Source organism: Centropristis striata, chromosome 1 (genome assembly GCF_030273125.1).
Source record: "Centropristis striata isolate RG_2023a ecotype Rhode Island chromosome 1, C.striata_1.0, whole genome shotgun sequence".
NCBI lineage: Eukaryota > Metazoa > Chordata > Actinopteri > Perciformes > Serranidae > Centropristis > Centropristis striata.
In genome coordinates, this window is record NC_081517.1 from 43,676,671 (window position 1) to 43,696,940 (window position 20,270).

A 20,270-nucleotide genomic window follows, 5' to 3' on the forward strand; every position below is an offset into this window, starting at 1 on the left:
ATACGAAAATAATATTTTGAGAAAAAAGTTTACGAGATTAAAGTGGCAAATCTACGAGAAAAAAATGTGCAGATTTATGAGATTTAAAGTGGTGAATCTGGGAGAAAAAAGTTGCTTTTTTCACACTTTTTTCACGTAAATCTGCAACTTTTTTCTTGTAGATTTGCCACTTTAATCTCGTAAATTTGCAACTTTTTTCTCAAAATATTACCTGAAGTTACCAAATATAGTTCTTTGCCTGATAAAGGGTTAAACAGTTACATCAGTGTCATAAATAAACTTACCAAGTATGACATAAAAACTGTAATGATATAGTAGGTAATCAAAAACAAGAGGACAAAATGTCATAATTTCATAAAAATGTTGATATGCTGGCTTGCAAACTTTCAGCTCTGCTAATCTAAAATATTGATAATCAGAAAGATCTTTTCTATTCACTATTTTTTGAGATGAGATGATAAGAATGTATCTTGTTATTTACTATTTATTATGCTTTTTTTATGAGTCCAGTACCTGAGTGCATTGAATTTTGTTGTATTTCTGTGCAATGACAAATAAAAATCTAATCTAATCTAATCTAGATTCATTTTTCAAGCTGAATTTACAGGTGTGAATAAAAACCAGAGACCCTTCAGAATAAAAACCAAACACCAGGAGTCAGGTAGTAATGTGTTTGAATGTTTATTTAAAGTTATTCCCACTGCGCACCCCCTCCCTGTGTGAAAGCTTAGTCTGAATGGAGGAGGATACAGGCCACTATAGCGCCACATCAGCACATTTATAAAGAAGGCTACTTGTTTCGTCACAACACCTTCACCCGCCGCTGGTACGGCACTCTGCGCTGCTCTGTGGTAATAAACTAGCATGGTGAGAGGCTAGCTCATAAAACAACCCCTGGAAGGAGAAACAGGTCCGATCAGAGATTAGAGAGAGACTGACTCCAATTAGTGAATAGAAAAACAGCAGAGGCAGTTGGTTTTTTTAACTGAATGTCAAGTTCCACAGAGAAATGAACAGGGCGGATGATGGTGAGAGACAAAGAGAAATATTAAATACAAAGTATCTCTATCGTCCCTTAACGCGGCCGCTGATCCGCGAGGCGTGCTTTGATGATGTCACTAAGGTTGAATGTTGAGGCTCGTGATGGTGAACCCCAAAATTCACAGCGTGGTCGTCGTCCTTCTCCAGTCAATGACGCAGTTCTTCTCTCCTTCTTCCACACAAAAACGGATGGACTGAGAGAGAGAGAGAGAGAGAGAGAGAGAGAGAGAGAGAGAGAGAGAGAGAGAGAGAGAGAGAGAGAGAGAGAGAGAGAGAGAGAGAGAGAGAGAGAGAGAGAGAGAGAGAGAGAGAGAGAGAGAGAGAGAGAGAGAGAGAGAGAGACAAGAGAGATTTTTTAAAATTTTATTTTTTCTTCTTTTTTTGCTGTCTTTTTGGTCACTTAATGTCTTTTTTTGGTCATTTTGTGTCTTTTTTTGATCATTTTGTGGTCAATTTGTGTCTTTTTTGGTCATTTTGTTTCCTTTTTTGGGAATTTTGTGTCTTTTTTTTGTCATTTGGTATCTTTTTTTGGTCATTTTGTATCTTTTTTTGGTCATTTTGTTTCCTTTTTTTGTCATTTGGTGTCTTTTTTTGTCATTTGGTATCTTTTTTTTTTGTCATTTTGTATCTTTTTTTGGTCATTTTGTATCTTTTTTTGGTCATTTTGTTTCCTTTTTTGGGAATTTTGAGTCTTTTTTTGTCATTTTGTGTCTTTTTTTGTCATTTTGTGTCTTTTCTGGTCATTTTGTGTCTTTTTTTGTCATTTTGTGTCTTTTTTTGTCATTTTATGTCTTTTTTGGTCATTTTGTTTCTTTTTTGGGTGATCTGAACTGTGCGTGTGAGATTCTGTTATTTTATTTTTTTCTTCTTTTTTTGCTGGGACAGTTAGATTGTATGAATTATATATTGATTGTAAATAGTGTTCAATAATTGTAAATATTGCTTTCTTTTATTGTTATTAGTTTTTCTTTTCTTTTAAATATAATAATTTATTGTAAATATTGCTTTCCTCATCTTGTTATCTTTTTTTCTGATGCTTGCTTTGGCAATATATACATTGTTACGTCATGCCAATAAAGCCAATTGAATTGAATTGAGAGAGAGAGAGAGAGAGTTAAACATGTTGAAATGGAGCTATTATTCAATTTAGGGACCAAATTATGGATAAAAACCTTTTCCCATCTGGCAAAGGACTTCATCTCCCTAAAATGCTTCAAAAGATGTCTAAAAGCTCATTTAACTGCTGTTTTAACATTCTAATTCACACACAAATACACTTTTTTAACATGTTCATTTTTGTTTTTAATTGTTTTTGTTATTGTCATTATAACATGTTGATGTTATACATTTGTTTTTTCTATTATCAGTTTATGACTTTCTAATAACTATGAAATTTCAGGTGGAGGCTTTAAATAAATAAGCCCATCTGGGTTTTCTGCCTCTCCCTGCACTTTACATTATACGTTATCTTTGTCATTTTATGTAATTCTAACTGTGCAAATAAAATAAAAACCTAAAAAAAACCTAAAACCTTCATAAAAACACCTGTAATACCAATTCAGGTTATTTACATAAAGAGGTAAAGATGAAAATAACTGGAATACAGAAGCAAGTGCATGCCCATTTAGAAAATGGAAAATTATGCACAAAAAGTTGCTATTCCAGCATTGGCAGCAACTGCAACTCAACCCAAAAAAAAAGGAAGACGAGCTTATCAAAAAGGCCAGAGAGAGAAGAGCTGCCACTTCTAATTCTGGCATATTTTAAAGCCTTTTCCAGATGCTTTAAAGATTGAATTCATTATACGAGGCAGATGCAGGAATGTGACTCATTTTTCCCGGATGCTGTCTTGATAATTGTATTTTGTTCTACATTTTTCTTTTTGTGCACAGAACAAGAACAATGTCCATTCATCAAGTCAGCAGCTGCAGAAAGAACGATTGAGTCGGCAGACAGCGGTTACAAAATGCGGTTACAAAATGCAGCCATTTCCAAAAATTTTTTGAAGACAGCTCTGTCTCCACTGTCTTTTTGGTCACTTAATGTCTTTTTTTGGTCATTTTGTGGGGTTTTTTTTTTTACTCATTTTGTGTCTTTTCTGGTAATTTTGTGTCTTTTTTTAATCATTTTGTGGTCAATTTGTGTCTTTTTTGGTCATTTTGTTTCCTTTTTTTGGTAATTTTGTCTTTTTTTTGTCATTTTGTGTCTTTTTTTGTCATTTTGTGTCTTTTCTGGTCAATTTGTGTCTTTTTTGGTCATTTTGTTTCCTGTTTTTGGTAATTTTGTGTCTTTTTTGGTCAATTTGTGTCTTTTTTTGGTCATTTTGTGTCTTTTTTGGTAATTTTGTAATGTATTGCACATGTCCGTTTTATTGTACCTTTTAATTAATTTATCCTGTGTGGATGTTCTGACAGCCCAGAGAAAGAAGCGGTTTTTCATCCTGCTAGTTCTGCATTTAAGGCTTCTGAACCTCCTCCCAGAAGCCTTAAATGCAGAACTGGCAGCATGAAAAACAGCTTCTTTCCTAATTTCCAGGGTAAGGGGCCAACAGAGGATTTATCCAGCTGGACATGATGATTACATAACGATTACAGTTAAACATTTCCCAAGCTTTACAGACTACACAAACCCTAAAGTTTTCCCAATAAATCTTAATGTTGGTGTGTGTGTGTGTGTGTGTGTGTGTTACCTGCGTAGGGGACTACAGATCTCCAAGGGGAATGATTTCTTCGTTGATAAAAAACTCAATGGTCTCCTCCTCCCAGTCGTCTACATTGCTGTCCAGCTCATCAGAGTCCACTCCTGGAAGACAAAACAAACAAATGTCAGTGATTTATTTTAAATTGAATATAAACTCAACTCAACTTTATTTGTAAAGCACTTTAAAACAACCACAGCCGCAACAAAGTGCTGTACATAAACAAACAGAACAAGAGACAATAAAATAAATACAACAGGAATAAACACTAAAATAAATAGATCCATTGCTGTTTAAAAAACAATTAATAAAAGCAAACCATAAAACACTAAAAACAAGAGCAGAGTCTCATGTGTGGTTAAAAGCCAAGGAATAAAAATAGGTTTTAAGATGAGTTTTAAAAGCTCATTCCATAGTTTGGGTCATAGTAAATGTAAAAAAAATTTTCGCACAAATTTGTAACTTTTTTTTTACCGTAAATGAGATTTTTTCTCTCACAAATTTGTAACTTTTTTTTTTACCGGTAAAGAGATTTTTTTTCTCACAAATTTGTAACTTTTTATACCATTAATTTGAGATTTTTTTTTCACAAATTTTTAACTTTTTTTTTACCGTTAATTTGAAATTTTTTTTCTCATAAATTTAAAAACATTTAATATTCACTGTAATAAATTATTCTGTAGTCATTTAATTTTACTTAATATATTTGATAAAATGTATTAAATATAAAGTAAATTTTAAGTAAATTTAATATAAAAATGTTTGAGATAGAATCTACTTATTTTGACCACATTAAATATAATCTTTTAATTGACAGTCACTTCCTGTTAAGTTGTTATTAACTCAACTTGTAACGTAGTTTAATTAATAATATTACGTGCAATCTGTTGCCTCAATTTTATTGAGTAGCTATTGTTGATCTTTTTTTACAGTGTAGGAGCTCAGGGAGGTAAAGTGGGGCGAGACTATTTAAAGATTTAAAAACAAATAAAAGGAAAATAAAGAGGATAGAGGAAGGAAAGTTAAAGGGTCCCACCTCCTCGGAGCTCCAGGCGGATGCTCTTCTGTTCCAGGTAGGTCTGCTGTGCTGTCTCTCTGTAGCGACGGTAGTCCTCCATCATTGACCTGCGCTTGTCCACCAGCTCCTACTCACACACACATTACAACATTCAGTTTCATAACAGAGAGTAATGTTCTGGATTGCAGATGTGCAGCTGGCATCACTTCTCTCAAGTCTTTAGGGGCTCAATGATTTATTTGTTTGTCTCTTGTAGGGAAACCACTTTTGCTAAAAAGTGAGCCTTTATAAATCTTCCCAAAAGACACAAAGATTATAAAAATCACAGCTTGAAATGTGTTTAACCCTTTGATGCACAACATGGGTCAAAAATGACCCGCATTAATATCTCATGTTATTTAATGCTGCTGTGTGTTTCTGTGCTCTTGTGATCTATTGATATCAACTTATTTTATGATTTAATATTCCAAGTATTCTTTAAATATCTTGTTTTTGAGAACAACAGATCATTATTTCTATTTTGCCTCTCACACTTTATGAAGAAAAACATTTTTGTATTATTACTATAGCTTGCTATGCTAACTACTTAGCTAACTTCTTGGCTAAGTAGCTTGCTAAGCTAACTGCTTAGCTAACTACTTGGCTAAGTAGCTTGCTAAGCTAATTACTTAGCCAAGAAGTTAGCTAAGTAGTTAGCATAGCAAGCTACTTAGCCAAGAAGTTAGCTAAGTAGTTAGCATAGCAAGCTACTTAGCCAAGAAGTTAGCTAAGCAGTTAGCTTAGCAAGCTACTTAGCCAAGAAGTTAGCTAAGTAGTTAGCATAGCAAGCTACTTAGCCAAGAAGTTAGCTAAGCAGTTAGCATAGCAAGCTACTTAGCCAAGAAGTTAGCTAAGCAGTTAGCATAGCAAGCTACTTAGCTAAAAAATGGATACGGGTCATTTTTCACCCATGTTGTGCATTAGAAGAGTAGTGAAACAAAAAGGGATTTTATTAAAAAAATAATAAAATTAAGATGTATGATGATCAACAACAAACTAATTGAGGAAAACCTGGAATACTGAATGATGAAAATAATTTAATGTAAATATTAGAGCATAAAAACTCTGTCGGGTCACTTTAGACCCATGTTGTGCATCAAAGGGTTAAACAAACACTTTAATTATGCTGTATGTTAACACCATATTGACTGGTTAACGCTCTTTTAACACGAGCAAAATCACGTTATTCTGCATTCAAAATGTCTGCAAAAATAAACAGTATTCAAGAAAAAGGTCAAACAAAAAGCCAATAAATTCTGAGCTCTTCAACGCAACCACAATATATGGAAAATAAATTATCCAAGGAATTCACTGTCTTTTTCAATGGCATTATAACTGTGTTGACCTGCAACAACATTTCTGAGTTCTCCCTAATTCTGGTCATCATTGTGGTGTTTCCAGAGCTGCAGGATTTATACATTTCTGTGGAAAATTAGTCCACAGAGTGTACTACGTGAAACAAGAAAAAATAACCCCTGAAACTGCCTGGAGTTGCGAGAGCATCATTCCATGCAAACTTAACTAAATAAAAGGTAAACTAATACAAACTGTATAATAATGGCTATACCTGGATGATAAAAAAAAAAAAAAGAAACTAATAAAAACTGTATAATAATGTCTGTACCTGGATGATTTAAAAAAAATAAATGGGTCAAACCTTGGAAGCCTTGGACTGGCTCAGACGATCCTTCTGCTCAAAGATCTTTGAGTATTTCTTAAGATCCTTCTTGATCATCTGCAAAAAAAAGAGGGATATTTACTGCAAAGGAAGGTTCAACAGCAACATATTAAAACCTAAGACAAAACACAATATCACTTTGGCTCGGGCAGTATCATGTTAGGGTATAGCAATGTATTCAAAACTAATCCAGATGGCAGATTTACAGAAAGAGAGATTTCCAGAGAAAATGCAGAGAAAAATGGCAACTGCAAGCGGTGGTGATGAAGTTACAGGACTAGTAAATAAATTAAATGCATCTGCCGTGGGTTTAGTCTCGATACTAGCATGATGCAGCATATTTTCAAAAATATCGTGATCTAAAAAGGTATGGCCCTGAAATGTCAGGAAGGAATGAAATAACAAATACTGCCCGAGTGTGTTTTAGCTGTGAGCCTCAGATCAGAGTTAGAATCAGGAGCTGCAGTGCAGCTCTCATACGAGGTGTCAGAAAAGTTATTTAGTTTGTCATCACTGGCTCCAAACACATACACACATCCAATAAATATACATATAAGTTAAATGGTACCTTGATGGAGTCGACACTGAGCAGGGTCGGAGGTCTGGGTCTCCAGAGCAGCTGACAGAAGCGGTCCTTGTTGTTCTTCTGAAGAAGACGTCCCTGGAACGTCCACAGCCAGTACGCATTGTCCACCTGGAAACACATGGTGCAAGTTCACTATTAATTGCATATCTATATGCATTGTTTAACTAAAGCAGTGATTCCCAACCGCTGTTCCGCGTAAGAAATCATCAGGTGTGCCGTGGAAGATTATCCAATTTCTCCTGATTGGTACTCTGAGTGAGCAGCGTGAAGTGAGAGGCAGAACAATTAAATGTTCTTCCAACAGAGAGCAGCGTATCAGTGAATCTCGCAAATTCACGCGTAATCAAGTGATATAACCGGAAGAGAATCAACATTTCCTCATTAATGACTGGAGACAAATCCAGTGACTCCGTCTTAACGAGCGCTAACAAGCCGGACGACCTCGTTAGCTACAGTTAGCTCTGTAGCAGTACAGTGTGTGTGTGCTAACAGGCTAACAGTTCGCTCTGTAGCAGTTCAGTGTGTATGTGCTAACAGGCTAACAGTTAGCTCTGTAGCAGTACAGTGTGTATGTGCTAACAGGCTAACAGTTAGCTCTGTAGCAGTACAGTGTGTATGTGCTAACAGGCTAACAGTTAGCTCTGTAGCAGTACAGTGTGTATGTGCAAACAGGCTAACAGTTAGCTCTGTAGCAGTACAGTGTGTATGTGCTAACAGGCTTACAGTTAGCTCTGTAGCAGTACAGTGTGTATGTGCTGCTGCTGCAGGAGGTGTTCACTTAGCGATCTCTGTTTACAACAAGCACCGCCGTGAACTGAACTAAAGGAAATAGGTGCGACGAGAAAGGGAAAAAAACAGATTATTTGTGATGACGTGGAGCAGCAGGTACCTTGTGGCTCCACCAGGAGACGGAGGTGACGACGTAGCGACCGGTCGGGTCCCACTCCACGTCAGAGGCCATGTAGTGCTCCGCTATGTTCATCATGGTGCAGTCTGACGTGTCCACAAAGGCGAGAGCTCCATTCATACTGCACACACACACACACACACACACACACACACACACACACACACACACACACAAGAACAAACACACAGGAAAAAGAGAAGATTAGACACACACTCACACAAGATGACGTTCATCAGTACTGAGACACATTAGTTAAAATAAACGTCTAATATTTTTAGCCTCAGATCAGAGTTAGAATCAGGAGCTGCAGTGCAGCTCTCATACGAGGTGTCAGAAAAGTTATTTAGTTTGTCATCAGCGGCTTCTTGTGTCAGTCACACACACACAAACACACACACACGCAGGTTTAACTGACCTCCTGAGTCCTGCCAGCACCAAAAACTGTCCCTGGGGGCTCCAGAAGATGCTGTTGGCCTGCTGCTTGTCAAACATCTCTGTAAAAAAACAAACAGTGGAGGTTAACTCCTATTCACAAATGTGGGGAAACACTGGAAGTTACTGTGGTGGAGTGTCCCAACAATGAGCCTTTGTTTGAATGCAAGCGGTCCTAAGATGTGCCCTGTACCCTTAACCCTTTATCAGGCAAAGAACCATATTTGGTAACTTGAGCGGACATCTATAACAGGTCTCCTCATAGAACCATATGGATTTCTACATCACAGATAGTGACACTGTGGCATCTGACCAATCAGTAAATCATACAAGATTCAAGCTTTCCTTTATTGTCATTGTATTAAAAAATATACAACTAAATGTGCTTGTCATATATAAGGTGCTTAAAAAAAGACATTCAGACATTACGCATATGTAATAAGTAGTCTAAAAAGATAATAAATAGTTTATAGGTAAAAGATAACGTGGTGATGGATGCAAATGATGTGTTATTGTCTATTTAGGGTTGCTGTGGGAAAGAGACTATAATAAATATTATAATAATAATAATAATAATGACTCAATTGACCTCGATTTGCAATATAAAAATGAAACATTTTGCAAAAATGTTGTAATATCCTCCAATAACACTTCAGGGTTGACATTTTCAATTTCCAGGAGCGCCCTATAAAGGGTTAAATCTACTTTCTATTTCACATTACTTTTGACAACGATGTCCAGGAGTTGTTCCTTGAAACACATAACGACAGCGAATTGAACACCGCTACAGCTAGCTAACGTTTGTAGGCTAACACTGTCTCAGGCTGCAGTGTTCCCACAGAATCAAATCAACTCAAGCTAACTGGTGGTTGTGTAAAAAGTAGAGTAACCACGTTAGTGTAACAGGGTGATAAAATAGATTGTTAAACTAGTAAGACTCATATTGTGGAGAACACAGGGTTGAATGTTGAAAAGGGAGTTTGATTCATTACTTGATATTGTTATCAGTGCTCTGCATTGTGGTCTGGATCTGCGAGATCTGACTCGATTGCTTTGGTCTCCGCCCCCTTTACCCAGGGGAAATTGCGGTAGTTTTCTCATATCAGTAAATGCTGTTATGAAGGAAAACATCGCTCATGCTTTGTGATCATTTCTCCGTTTTCAGTGGCGCAACATTAGCACGTCTGTCTGATTTACTCACTTATGAGCTCGATCTTGCCGTTGTTTTTGACATGATAGAAGGAGACGTTGATGCGAGGAGACTCTCCGTGGAGAACGGCGAACTTGCTGCCGTTGGGTTCCCACGCAAACGCTATGATGCTTTCTGAAGAGACACAAACACAGCAAACAAATTATAGATAGATAGATAGATAGATAGATAGATAGATAGATAGATAGATAGATAGATAGATAGATAGATAGATAGATAGATAGATAGATAGATAGATAGATAGATAGATAGATAGATAGATAGATAGATAGATAGATAGATAGATAGATAGATAGATACTTTAATAATCCTTTACAGGAAATTACAGTGTCACAAACAGCGTATGGACAGACATAACAAACACACATTCCCTCATATAGCTAAAATACTTAAAAGAAGATAAAAAACAATAAATACAATAATAAATACTACAAAGTGCAAAGTTATTTTTGTGCATTATAAACCGTATGGCAGCTGGTAAACAGGACTTTCCTATACATCCTATGGAGTGCTCTTACCCTTCATCTCCACCACATCAACAGGAACCTGCTTCTCTCTCATGCGGAAGATTTCGAAGTTGGTGACCACACCCTGAAAAAGATTTTAAAATAAATGAAGCATTTAAGTTTTGTATTGTTTTTTTTAAACGGTGACATCTGAGCTGCTTTCCCTCTCTGACAACATTGCACTTGAGATTAACACAATGAAAACCGAAGGCATTTTGTTCAACATCTGACTCATAAAGCTCCTATTGTTATCCATAATGAGAAAAAAAAGAAGCAGGTACTCTCATACAAATCCTTGTGTGTAATGAACGACCATCTTTTATCCTGAAAAGATCACACTGAATCTGTCTGCGAAGCAAAAAAACAAAGAATGTATTTTCTCTGCAGCCTCAGGTCTTTTTGAGCCAGTAAATTAATTCTTCTTCTGTTTGTTTTTTTACTTCTGTGATTCTGAGAGTTTTTCACTATTGTAAAACAACATGGTTTAACCCTTAATAGGGCACTTATTGAAATACTTGCAAATTCCAAATTTCAACCCTAGAGAATATTGGAGGATATTACATACAGCCAGAATGTGTAAAAAAAACCATACGAAAATGATATTTTGAGAAAAAAGTTTACGAGATTAAAGTGGCAAATCTACGAGAAAAAAATTTGCAGATTTATGAGATTTAAAGTGGTGAATCTTGGGGAAAAAAGTTGCTTTCCCCCCACTTTTTTCTTGTAAATCTGCGACTTTTTTCGCGCAGATTTCCCACTTTAAATCTCTTAAATCTGCAACTTTTTTTCTTGTAGATTTGCCACTTTAATCTAGTAAATTTGCAACTTTTTTCTCAAAATATTACCTGAAGTTACCAAATATAGTTCTTCGCCTGATGAAGGGTTAAGTGTTTGTCTACCATTTTAGAGTAAAAATGTTTCTATCAATTGAAAATCTCCTCAAAGATGGTGGGTCAACCCTATGAGAAACTCTACAAAACTGCCTAGCATAACATCAGACTAAATCCAGCTAAAACTATGGTCTCAAACTAGCGATACAGGGTTACAAGATTCAATTGATTAGACTGAAGTTCTCTTTTGTGCACCAGTCAACCCTAAAAAAATATGGAGCTTGTATGTTGAAAGGTCTTAAAAATAGTGTCTTTTGTGACTGTAATGTCAAAAATTGTTTCGCTTGATGTCGCAAATTTTAGACTAGATCTGACAAAAAAGTATAATTTCTATCATCATCGTTGTCTTTCTCTCCACCTGCGTACCTGTGTTCCTTTAGGAGTCCTGTCCACCTTCACGCACAGGTAATCTCCATTCCTCTGCCAGTGCAGTTTGCAGTCGACGACATTGAAGAGGTTGCGGACACGGATCTCCTGGCGGGAAGGCATCTGCATCAGAGTCACTCTGGCGGGGATATCTTTGTCTTCGGGTACCCAGAAGGCTATGATGTTGTCACCAGGAGACCAGGAGAAGTCCCTGTAGACACACACATTATTGTTAACATCTCTATAAAAATAGCTGTCACAATTTACAACAATTCATTAAAGCATCATCAAGGACTCTTACTTGATTCCGGTAATCTTGAGACTCTTCTTGTCGAGCAAGCCCATAGACTGCAATGAGCAGAAACAACGAGCTTTAATGTCACTTGCACACTTTATTATTATTATATTTTTTTTTTTATTATCTTTTTTATTGATTCCACATATCAACATTCCATCTACATTTTGCATGTGCTGTAACATTTTCCAACAGTAGTAGAATATTTCCATACTTCTCCACCACGGAGCAGAGACATAGTTTGATACAAATTATCAAGAAAAATTACAGTAGAATAAATTTGAAGTAAAATGAAACCTTTTCCCACTACTCTCCTTATTTTCATACCTCTCTTGCATTGTCCCTTTTTCTCCCGTTGGAGGTTAAACATATCAAATAAACATATGAACAATGAACAAGTTTGTAGCCTGAACCAAGGGGGTCAATAATCTACAATACAGTGCCCTTACTGCACAAAGTCCGCTCTCAATGGAGACACAAAATCAACCCAGTTTTTCCAGTATACTTGCACACTTTAACACATAAATAAACACAACTATATTGTTTTTCTTGTTAGTGTACTTACTGGAGTCTCGTAGATGCTCAGAGTGTCTGTGGTCATCCTGGCAAAGAACTTCCCATCGTGGCTCCATCTGAGGACAATTATGTTCCGTTATTATATAATTCAAATCACAGAAGGCGCAAAAAATGTGAGAACAACATTAACAAAATGAGATATTGATAATAAAAGAGAAAAACTGACTTGAAAATGGGCCAGTGTGCAGAGCTCTCGCAGTGGAAGCCTCTCTTCTTCTGTCCAGTCAGAATGTCCCAGATGATGATGGCCTGTGGGTCCTCCTTGGTGTCCATCAGAGGACTGAAGGTCACCACATACCTGGAGGACATCACAACCACACAGTCAGTCAGCTCAGAGACACAGTTCAGTTTTCTACTGCTGTTACTTCAGTGTTTAAACAGCTGCATCATTTAAAAAACTCCTGAAGACTTTCAGAGAGCATCTTCTCTCCTAGCACCACACCATAATTCTACTCTTTGTCACTAGCACTTATTGATGCACTAATAGCTCTTATTGCACAATACCTTGATTGTTGTTTTTATTCTTCCTGTAAGTCGCTTTGGATAAAAGCGTCTGCTAAATGACTAAATGTCTAAATTAGAATGACATCATCTCTGACAGTTCAAACAGTGCACGCTCAATAATGCTTGAAGCTAACGATTATACTCACACAGTAAAAGCGCTTCATCAGGTAATGACTAATTCTACAGAAGTGTCCATTAAACCATTGACGCCTAAAACATGCCTGTAAAACCTCTGGGCGATTTTAAAATCAGCCCCTAAAACCTGAAGTATTTCTGGAAATTCAACAGAAGTGTCAACGCTTCTACTAAATAATAGATTTTTCAGCCTCTGTAGCAGATAGAAATGAAATTTTAAAAGTATTTGAGAGCTTATACAAATACTACAAAACGACGTATCCGCTTTCCAGGCTTCAATGGGTTAATACTGTTTAACAGGACTGTTGCTTACCTCTCACATGGTGAGAAGTCGATGAGGGACACGCCCTGATGGCTGAACCTCTGAATCTGCTTGAACTTCTCGCCGCCCCACAATGCAATGCCCCGTTGATGGAAGGTAGCCAGGTAGGTTCCTTTAGGAGACCAGCGCACGTACGTCTCTGTCCAGCGCTGCAACAAGACACAAAAATCACATCAGACTGGAATAACAACTGGGATTTTAATTACATTTACTACCAGGTTGGTTTTACATTGTTCCATAAGAACAAACACTATCAGTATGCACCGTCAACTTTCCTGGTTAATGGTAGAGTACAGGTTGGCGTGCAATACAACACATTTTTTTAGAAACACTGTATTCTTTTCAACCTGTTTTCTTATATAACCAAATTGTCAGATGTGATCAGGTTCATTCTTATGTGACGAGGTCAGCTAATGGTGGTCACATGATGTTACCATGTCCAAAATCAAATGCCTTAAAGAGAACAGTTATTTATCGTGCTATCAGTTATTGGAATAATTGTCCACTGAATATACGTGAACTGAATAGTAAAGTATCTTATAATTATTACTTGAGAATGCACTATTTAAATTTGTGAGTAGTGAATTAACATATTTACTGTATGAAAGTGAGAATTAATGTAATAGATATTAATGTAATAACTTATTCGGAATGATTTCTAATAACGTGTATAATAATGTCTACAATGTTTAATTGTTAAGTGATTTTTGTTTTGTCTTGTGGACCCCAGGAAGACTAGCTCCTCCCACTTTTGGTGACAGCTAATGGGGATCTTTTTAACAATAAACAATAAACTACGACCCCCGTTAACCCATGCATGTCATGTTGATTGGTGTGATCCACTACTTACTGCTCTCTCTTCAGCTGTGATTGGCTCCTTGGCATCGTTAGCGAAAATGGCGGTCCTCTCTCCAGCTTCATAGATCACACTGTACTGGTCACGACAGTCTGGGTCCTCAATCCAATGGCGCATATTACCCTGAACACAAACAGCCAGTTTGAAAGTATTACATGGAGGCAAAACCTCACATTTTGCTAAATGTAATAAGTACAAAAAGAAAACCCTATGTAATAAATTACTTATGCTAAGTTAAGAGGAGTATTTGTATGTACAACAAAATACTTACGAAATCTTTGAAAGGCTGCTTCTCTGGAGTTACCCACTCATCACTGATGTTCATGTACCTGGTGAAACAAGCAAAGAGAATCACTCAACTTGTCTATCACATGTCTGCAGCAAGGTTATTATAGTTAACGAAAACTAACGAAATAACGAAAACTAGAATTGAAAAAACATTTTCGTTAACTGAAATAAAAATAAAAACTAGAGTTTTTAAAAAAACGATAACTAACTGAAACTGTATTTTGTGGTTACAAAACTAACTAAAATTATAGTGAAAATGTCCTTAGTTTTCGTTTTTGTCAACTTTTTTCATTCATAATTCAGTGTTTCTATTTGAACATGCAACACATGGTGAATATGTTTACTGAGACTGGGATGTTTACACTAGAACCAAAATTCAAAACAGTTAATAACCTTATTGGGGCTGAGATGATAAACCAAAGGAAATAAAGGCAAAATGTATTATGACCACTTTGAATCTCGCACCCAACATATAGCCCATTACAAAAAAACTGAAACTAATAAAAACTAAACTAAAACTAAGCATTTTCAAAAAATAAAAACTAAACTAAAACTAGAAAACTCACTCTAAAAACTAACTAAAACTAACTGAATTTGAAAACAAAAATTCACAACGAAATTAAAACTAAAACTAATGAAAAATCCAAAACTATTATAACCTTGGTCTGCAGTCATATTTGCTGCATCTCCAGTCAGACACGGCACACTTACTTGTCAAAGTCGGTGAAGAGGTTGACCCTGAACGTATGCTGCTTGTCGAGTTTGTATCCATCTGCGTTCTTTACAGCCTCGAGGGCCTGGGTAGGACCAGCATACTCCAAGAAGATGTACCTGGGTGAGAAACAGGTCAGTTTAACATCTAAAATTCAAACTTAAAGCAAGTATACTGTACTTCAACAGTGGAAACAGCACGTCACATACCCTTTGGTCAAGCCATCAGCCTCTGGATAGAACTCAGTGGTGATCTTGCCAAACTTGGAGAAAATCTTGTGTATGACGTTCTTGAGTTTCTCCAAACGCTCCGGGCCGACCTGAGGCACGTTGTCCACCACCACCACCGAGTCTATGCCGTCAGCCTCCTGGGGCTTCTCCCTCAGGATGTCATCCAGGAGCTCTGGAGGCACAAAGGGTGAGGAGATCAGGAGGGAAAAGACAGCTTTTAGTCACTTATTTGATCTGTTTTAGCCTGGGCTTCCAAATACATTTTTCTCAACTTATAATGCAATGAGACCTCTGGGCTGACAGCATTATGAAGATTAGATTAGATTGACTTTATTAATCCCACAGCGGGGAAATTTCTTTGTTACAGCCGACCACACAAATTTCCCACAAAATTTAAGATAAATATAAAAAATAACAATCTAAGAAAAAGACATTTAACAATATACAACTTAGTGCAAATTAAGTGAGGAATGTGCAGAGTGCGAATTATATGCAAAAATGTGCAGAAGAGAAAGAAAGAAAAACTACAACACGTTCAGGTTGTGCTGGTGTTGTATAGTCTTATGGCAACTGGATCACTGAATGATTATCAGCAACATGTTTTGCCTCTGTTTGATGGTGGTAGAGTGAAACACAAATAAACTGTATATGCAACAAAGTTACTCAACTGGAATCAAATTAGGAATGTTGCTGGGATAAGGTATGGGCCTTAACCAATACACCACTGCCTTTTCAGTCTGTGGGTGCATCATAGTTATTATGTTTCTCTACTGTAGTGTGTCTGTGGGCAGATTATGTGACCGTTGTAGGGCCACAACTGTGCCAGATGCAGTCGCGAAACTTTAAAGGTATGTAGTTAGGATCAATATAAAGGTCAGACTCATAGATAGGTGTTGATGGGCGTTGAAAGTAAGGAGTAGGAAGGCCAGATTTAGCGTTGCAGCTGGTGTGATCCCATTGCAGGATGGTCCCTAGTTATGTATAGCTTCAGCTGGCAGGCAGGTAAAAGGTGGTACACTATGGAAATCTATGAACAGCTTGAATCATCTAATCTGTTGCCAGTTTTTGAGTTTTCCCCCCTTTAAAGCCAATGCAATCATGATGTAGAGAGGTGTTTATTCTACTTCATGGTTGTTTTATGTATGGTTTGTGGAGCTGTTGAAATGTCCCGAGGTGTTGGTCAGCCTAACTTTACCGATAGGGTACACTAATTAAAAATGCAATTCAGCAGCACGTCAAACTGTAAACTCAACAATGAGCATTGTTGAAACAACAGATTTCTCCGTGTGAACAAAATAGAACATTGTGCACTTTATACCAGGGCCCAGAGAAGGTTAAGGTTTCATTGATTTCAATTAGTTTACCTAATAAGCTGTCAGCTGAGTGTACAAGAATTTCTCAATTTGCTGGTGAGTCACTTGTAAATGTTTTATTTGCAGATCTAAAGGGGCATAATGGACCAAACCCCCCTCCACCTTGCGTAAGGATTAATGCCACACTGATGTGAAAGCTGGTTTCTGTAACCAGCTGCTACGTGCAAACCAGACTGCAGATTCACAGTAGTGGTCTTGGCCTTAATGATCCAGTCAGACAGCTATAAGAACACGTTTTTAGTGACCAGTTCACCCTAATAGACCACAATGAGTGGTTTTATCTGGTCTGGGTGAGGCTTCAATGGTCGAGAAATTAAACTGATAAAACCGGCTAATGTTAGCTCATGTTGGGGTCACGTTTGAAGATTACTTTATTTATTAATCCCACAATGGGGAAATTCAACCTCTGCATTTAACCCATCCTTTTTTTTTTTTTACACACAAGTGAACACACCATGCAAGGAGCAGTGGGCAGCACATTACTGCGCCCGGGGAGCTGTGCAGGGGGTTAGGTGCCTTGCTCAAGGGCACTTCAGTCCTAGACCTGGGGAGATGGGGAATCGAACCAGCGACTCTCCAGTTACAAGCCCAACTCCTAACCTCTAGGCCACGGAATTTAAGAAAAAAAAATAGATGTATAAAAACAAAAAAACATACATCAATGTTTAGACATTAAGGTCTGGAAGGTAAAAGAAAAAAAGTGACAAGCTAGTTAGCTTCATAGCATCTGTAGTGCTGTTAATAAGGCTTTTAGCTAACTGTTAGCAACAGGCCGGAAAGCCGGGGGTTTTCCTGTCGCCGCTCACCCTCATCTTCGATGTCATCCTCGAAGTCCTCCGGGTCGCTGAAGGAGGGCTCCTCCTCCTCATAGTCGGGGTCGTCGACCATATCCACCGTATCTTGCATTTATCGCGAACTACGAGACGGATTTCTCGCCGCTACGGAGCAAATCCCAAAAATTAAGAGGCTGACGGTCCTCGGCCGGTGCGGCACCATGTGCGATGATGTGAAAATGGACGATGTGACGGAAACGCAACACCGGAAGTTGGATGCCAGCCGCCAATTAAAAATAAGAAGAAGAAGAAGAACGCAACACCGGAAGTGGTTCAGCGGGAAGGAGGCGCTGCAGGGAGACGGTAGAGTTGTAAAACATGGGGACCGGTGATAGACGGCGCCGGCACATGTGATATAACCTATTAACATGTTTATAGATCAGTTAATGACGCAGTTATGACTCTTTACATTTTTGCTATGAAAGAAGAGGGAAGCCACGCCTTTTCTTTTTTTTTTTTACTTTTTTTTCTTATTTTCTTTTCTTTTTCTTTTTTTACTTTTTTTTTTTTAATTAATTAAATAATTTATTTTTATTATTATTATTTTATTATTATTTAGTTAAACTCAGGAATGTGTAAAGTCCCGGTCCACACTCCATATCAGTAGGTGGCGGTAATACACCAAAAAGTTGTTTGTCAACCGCCATAAAAAAACACAAAGAAGAAGAAGAAGAAGAGGGAAGCCACGCACCGGTAGATCCGAAACTATTTCCCGCGAGATGGACGTTTAGCTAAAACTACAAAGAAAAACTACATTTTGCTATCTAAGCTAGCTGCTCCCTTTCACTATATAGGCTACTGCATAACATAGCTTCAAGCTAAATGTACACATACACCAGATATGTGTGCTTTAATGTAACTGTTGAGCTGTGAAGTGTCCTGAAGTGTGATTAACACACACACACACACCGGTTGGTACCATGGACCGGGAGTGTGTGTGGCTGCTGCCCGGTGTGTGTGAGGTGCTGGCGGGCTCCGGGAGGTGTCTGCCCGACGACACCAGTCTGGAGAAGCTGCTGGACTGGTTCACAGGGATCAGAGAGGCTGGTTAGTGCTGAACCTGGTGTGGTTTATTAGTTTAGTTGTCTGTCATTATACCTTCCTGGTTTCCTCTCTGACCTCACAATGTGGAGCTTTACTTTTCTCTTTACAGTTACTAGATGTAAAGTGAATTTGATAGTGTCCCTACTTTACACCCAGGTGACTGGATGGATGTAAGTCAGGGCAAAGTGACTCCAAAGACTTAAAATTCACAGTGTGCCATTTAATTTGGGATTACCTGATTAGTTGCCACAAAGGCTGCAACGTTATCTATTAATCTGACGTTTATTTTCTGATCAATTCTTTGGTCTATAATAAGTAAATTTATTATTTTTTTTGCTGTAAAAAGCTAGAAAAGCATTGTTTAAGTCAATCCTGATGTTAGATAGATAGATAGATAGATAGATAGATAGATAGATAGATAGATAGATAGACAGACTTTATTTATCCCAAACTGGGAAATTACAGTGTAGCAGCAGCATTACACACAGAGACAATGACAACACAATTAAATAAAAAGAACAACCTAGGCATACTTCAAGCAATAAAATATGAAAATACAATAAAATGTAATGTAAAAATAAAGTGTCTAAAGAAGGAGTATGTATTAAGGAGTAGAATTCCAGTGCAGAATAAATATGAATATGCAGTATAAAAATGTTGGCACCATGAAACAAATAAGGTGCAATGAACAGTGTGCATAAAAAAAAACACATAAAGTGCATAACGACGGTATAATGTTGTCATACACAAAACAAGAATAAACACGTCATACATATGTGGACTTGTGTTACATTGTACAGAGATTGGTGTTATAACAACTGTGATATTTTATTGAGGTACTTCATAAAATAAAAAAATGTCTATTATTTTTTGCACACTATCTATCTATCTATCTATCTATCTATCTATCTATCAGTAGTATTTATTAAGATTTAGTTTGTTTTTGTTTTGTGAGGTCTTATGTCAGGGAACACTTATTCTGTTGAACATGAAAAATGAAAATTTCTTCAAATTTATCTTTGATCTTTGTTTTGTTTTTGTGTGGTCTTATGTCAGGGAAATCCTGATCTGTTAAAAATGAAATAAAATGTTCAAACAGAGAGAGATGGAGATGGAGATTAGATCTGTAAATCTGTCTCATGTCCACCTTTTCTCCTGATAAAGGAGGATCTCTGCTGGAGGCGTGTCCATGTCTGCTTGAGTTCACCTCCTCTGTGGTTCTGAACACGGCTTCAGACCCCGGAGTCCTCTCCTTCACGCTCAGACTGGCCGGTTTACTGGCTGCCACAGAGGACGGCTTAAAAATGCTTCAGGTAGTTCATGACACCTTGTACTTTTACTTAAAAAAAAAGTTACAAACATTTTCTGACTTTGGTGATGTCTCTCCTGCAGGAACGCTCTGTTCTGAATCAGGTCTTCAACCTGCAGCACTGGCAGGAAGCCGGACTCTGGGAGGATCCCTGTCTAAGGATCGGCTGGGTCCAGGGACTAAGGAGCATGATGCAGCACCCAAAGGCTCTCACTTTCTTTGTACAATCAGGTGAGAAATGATAATTGATTTTAGGAAGTCATCATCTCCTCCACCTCCAACACTTGTTAAAGGTGCTGTGGTTGAGACGGTGGACAGCTATAAATATCTACTCTGCAAAAAAAGAAAAGTTGGGTGAACTCAAAATTTCAAGGCAACAAACTTCGATGAAATTTTAAGTTGGACAATTAAACTAAATA

General features: G+C 37.4%; 2 protein-coding genes and 2 non-coding genes across 5 annotated transcripts in view; 1 reads left to right on the forward strand and 3 right to left on the reverse strand.

Moving 5' to 3' along the window:
- Window positions 1–665: 665 nt before the first annotated feature.
- On the reverse strand, window positions 666–17,689 carry eif3ba (eukaryotic translation initiation factor 3, subunit Ba). Its single transcript, XM_059343270.1, has 19 exons — window positions 17,472–17,689; window positions 15,272–15,464; window positions 15,062–15,181; window positions 14,334–14,391; window positions 14,057–14,185; window positions 13,198–13,355; window positions 12,412–12,543; window positions 12,235–12,301; window positions 11,676–11,722; window positions 11,375–11,585; window positions 10,131–10,203; window positions 9,604–9,726; window positions 8,386–8,464; window positions 7,950–8,088; window positions 7,043–7,168; window positions 6,454–6,531; window positions 4,776–4,884; window positions 3,731–3,843; window positions 666–1,235 (listed from the first exon to the last, which is right to left on the reverse strand). The coding sequence occupies exons 1-18, from the start codon at window positions 17,569–17,571 to the stop codon at window positions 3,743–3,745; spliced, it is 2,043 nt and encodes a 680-aa protein (XP_059199253.1). The 5' UTR covers window positions 17,572–17,689; the 3' UTR covers window positions 666–1,235; window positions 3,731–3,742.
- LOC131980194 (small nucleolar RNA SNORD60) lies at window positions 6,906–6,993 on the reverse strand. The gene has a single exon (XR_009395206.1). It is a non-coding gene; the product is annotated as a small nucleolar RNA SNORD60 (small nucleolar RNA).
- On the reverse strand, window positions 8,246–8,333 carry LOC131980199 (small nucleolar RNA SNORD60). Its single transcript, XR_009395207.1, has one exon. It is a non-coding gene; the product is annotated as a small nucleolar RNA SNORD60 (small nucleolar RNA).
- Window positions 17,690–18,145: 456 nt separating the features above from the next.
- brat1 (BRCA1-associated ATM activator 1) overlaps window positions 18,146–20,270 on the forward strand; it is a 10,790-nt gene continuing 8,665 nt past the window's right edge. For both annotated transcript variants that reach the window (XM_059327193.1, XM_059327260.1), the window contains exons 1-3: window positions 18,146–18,545; window positions 19,707–19,855; window positions 19,935–20,082. In XM_059327193.1, coding sequence (XP_059183176.1) covers window positions 18,419–18,545; window positions 19,707–19,855; window positions 19,935–20,082 — 424 coding nt within the window. In that variant the 5' untranslated portion in view covers window positions 18,146–18,418. The remainder of the gene's footprint in view (window positions 18,546–19,706; window positions 19,856–19,934; window positions 20,083–20,270) is intronic.